The sequence below is a fragment of the Octopus bimaculoides genome, chromosome 12, assembly GCF_046866305.1.
Source record: "Octopus bimaculoides isolate indiv1 chromosome 12, ASM4686630v1, whole genome shotgun sequence".
In the NCBI taxonomy this organism is placed as follows: domain Eukaryota; kingdom Metazoa; phylum Mollusca; class Cephalopoda; order Octopoda; family Octopodidae; genus Octopus; species Octopus bimaculoides.
This window is the reverse complement of record NC_142939.1, coordinates 9,733,595-9,737,190: the sequence shown is the minus strand read 5'-3', so window position 1 is coordinate 9,737,190 and position 3,596 is coordinate 9,733,595. Positions and strand designations below refer to the sequence as shown.

Here is a 3,596-nt window from a genome sequence, read left to right as displayed (position 1 = left end):
TTTCAGAAAATGAATATTTTTCAGATTGTGTAGATTACGACTATATCGGAATTTAAGAAAAAGGGGAGAGGCATATACATACATATACGCATCAAATATAGATTTACAAAATGAAACTTGAAATTTTGAAAAACGTATCTGATGGGTTTTTTTTCCACATTAAAATATGATATAATCGTAACCCATTCCACCAGAAAGGTATCTGCAGAAAATATCATTGAAAGATGTCCATTTTTATGAAAGTTATGAGGAAACAAAGTCAGTGTGGGGAATACTTGTGTAGATATGTCTTAGTGTAATATTGGTATTAATAATTAATAATAAAGAAACCGTTATTTCATGCTTTTATTCATTCAGTTAACTACATAAAGTAATTTCTTACATCGTTTTATTTTGTTGTTGGTTTTTCTTTTAAACGCATAGCTTCTGCTAGCAGTTCAACTCCCCCTAATTTCTTTACACACACACACATATATATATATTTTTTTAACTCTAAATATTCGACATGCTTACGGACATGCATAACAACGGTATTCCATATCACCCCAACAAACCGAACAATATCGCGACATACATTCCTTGTTGGTGCACTGTTCGCCAGCACCATTTTTCAATTTGTCAGCACATATTAAACAAACTGGTTTCATTCCAGGCAATCTTTTCAGACAGGAGCCTAATCGTGGAAAAGTACGAGTTAGTGCATTTAACAACCCGTGTTTTTCTGCAAGTCTTTTTTGTTTGGCTAAACTACGAACATATTCCTTCATATAATTGATGTAACCCCGCCGTTTTTTTAGTGTGCTATTATAGAGGTAAAGAATTCTGGATTTCTCTCGGCGACGAAAGAAAAAGGCAGCAATCAGACGGCGTAATCGTAGAGCAAATGACTCAGATAACATGAGAAACCAGACGGCAATATAAAAAGCCAGAGTTTGGTATATAATACGTTTATCAGTCTTGACTGGTTTAGGTAGACATAGGAAATTGGTGGTAATTTCGTCAATCGTGTGTTTTTGTGTGAAACTATTCAGCATTGTCCTTACTATGTCGCTCATAAAACCACTTCCGAGAATAGCAACTTCGATTTTCTGGAAACCCTTTTGGTGGTAATCAATTCGACTTTGGTTTTTGATGATATTAAGAACGGTATAAATGATCCAATCAAACATTACAATATTAAGAATCACCACATAACGAACAATCAACATCAAAGTACCGCTGATGATTTTCTTTCTTTCTCCTTTTAATATTCTGCAGCTTAAAGGAGTAACTAGAGTATTCTCTTCAAATTTCCGCAAAGGAAGCAATGTCATTTTACCAGCCAAGGCTCTACGTAAGTCGATTCTCCGGAAGTAAGCAGTTATGTAGATATTATCGAAGTCTAAATCCACAAGATAGTTCTTTGTGTAGCTGTAGGAATGGACGAGTATAAGAAGAAAAGTGAATCCTAAAATATTCATCAACATATCTTGGAAGAAATTGATCCAAACTTGTCGTTTCTTGAAGGTGTGCATGATGCTTTTCTGGAGTTCTTTGAGTGTAGTTATGTTCACTCGTCTTTCCGGATCGATAACTTTGTATTGGAAATTCAATTGGTCGTTTGAACCAAAACTATCTAACATAGCTTTTTCCTGTACGTAGACTTCCCCAAACCCTGTTCCTAAGACAGGCATCGAATCGCAAGTGTGTCCAATAAGATTTGGAACAAGCTTAAATACATTGCAGACGAAATTGAAAGCGACGATTTGACAAACAATCGGGCCAATAACCTTAACTTTATCTATACATTTGTTATATATGTTGTCGATTGCTTGTTTGCAGTTACTGATGCCACTGTTGAAGATGCTTTGACAGCGATAATCACCCTTTTTGGCATAGCGCTTTTCGATCGTGTCCGCATCCGTGTCCTCTGTTTCTATTTTTCGTTTATTTTCTATCATATCAGCGCGGGGCTCATTTCGCTGGTTGTTATCGATAGCTTCAGTCTCTTCTTTCATAGATCTAACTTCAGCTTGGCCTTCTATTTCATCCTCTATTTTACTAAACGATTGTTTCATTTTGTTAGAAAGTTTTGTCAGCTTGCTATCTGATTTTTTGAGTTCAAAAAGAGCAGTCTCCAAAGGTTTTCGGCTGAACTCGAACCTTGAAACGGAATGGTTCCTTATCAGTTCCGATGCACATCTAAAAGACGAAACAACTATTTTACCGTTGAGCACAATACTATTGATTGGCCCCTGTACTAAATACATTACAGCGATTGTATGGATAAAAGAACGGCCTCCTCTTCCGAATAAATTGGGAACAACCAGCCACGCCATACATCGCACTTGTGCTGAAAATGCATAGCCAAAGGAATATAGTATGCAAAATATTGCTCCTAGGTATTGCTGGATCAATACAGGTAAACTTGATTGGCTAAGAATAACTACGTAAAATGCCAAACTGATAAAAAGTCCGATTGGAAATCCTACAATGGCTTTAAGCCATCGATATTCTGATGGATCTGATTTGAGAACTTTGATGATAGAATATTTCAGCTTTGTAACAGACTGCCCCATTACTTCAAGTTTTGAATATATTTTGTTTGAAATTTTCTCTCATCAGTTTCACCCTCTCTTTCTTTCCATCTGTCTGTCTCCCTCTATATTCATCCCTCTCAATCTTTTATCTCTTTCTTTCAAGCGTAGTAAAGTGATGGCGTTTGAAACGCTCATGTTCAAATAGACAAATTGTTTTGACATTCTTTTTTTTTTTACAATCATGAGCGAAAAAAGAACAAACAAAAAAAAAAGCAGAACAGAAAACCAAACATAAATTCAACACTAAGTGCATCAATCGATCACATACCATAAAGGTTACCGGAACTTATTGAAGCAAGCCAACACACTCACGGCATTACTACGGATGATGGTGATGCTAAGGCGTTGGAACAGTAAAGCACTCTAACGGGCATACCTGTGAGGGTTTAAACATTTGTTATAGAAACCCAAGGTAGGTACACAAGATGGCTTCTTCCGACTGTTTTCTTCAAACTACTTGAAGATTTTTCAATTCTCAATGGATTGTTTTCAAATTCCCAAGCTGATGTAGCTTTTGATACTGATGACGAATAAAGCATTTTTTGTTTCGAAAAATTATTAATAAACAAGATAGATGCATTTTACGTTGTATATCTTTAGCCAATGCAACGAGTCCTCTTAAGCGGAAGTCGACACAGTTGCCATAGCAACAAACAGACCACCGTTCAAAATTCAGACAATTAGGTTAATTTCATAAACGTTCCATTACATTGACAAGGGATCCGTGAAAGCAGAATAGATTTTTATTTTTAATCTTGCATGCATTAATATCAACTCTTCTTATTAATAACTGAAGTGTTTTATTCCAGGTAAATTGACATCCGACTGTTCAAAGCAGACTTCACGAGTAACTTCTCTTGAAATTGGACAAAATTTGGCATGATGGTGTTACGAAGTATTTGCAGAAAAAAAAAAAAACAGGTTTAGCCCGAAGGATATTCATGCTGACATGGTCGCTACATTAGGATATGTCGCTCCAGCTTTAATAGTGCCAAAGTGGACACCTGAATTCAGGTG

At 36.0% G+C, this 3,596-nt stretch overlaps 1 protein-coding gene across 1 annotated transcript; it reads right to left on the bottom strand.

Annotated features, from left to right (window-relative positions):
- Positions 1-330: 330 nt before the first annotated feature.
- LOC106876752 (E3 ubiquitin-protein ligase DCST1) lies at positions 331-3,224 on the bottom strand. Its single transcript, XM_014925439.3, has one exon. The coding sequence runs from the start codon at positions 2,556-2,558 to the stop codon at positions 510-512; it is 2,049 nt and encodes a 682-aa protein (XP_014780925.1). The 5' UTR covers positions 2,559-3,224; the 3' UTR covers positions 331-509.
- Positions 3,225-3,596: the final 372 nt, after the last annotated feature.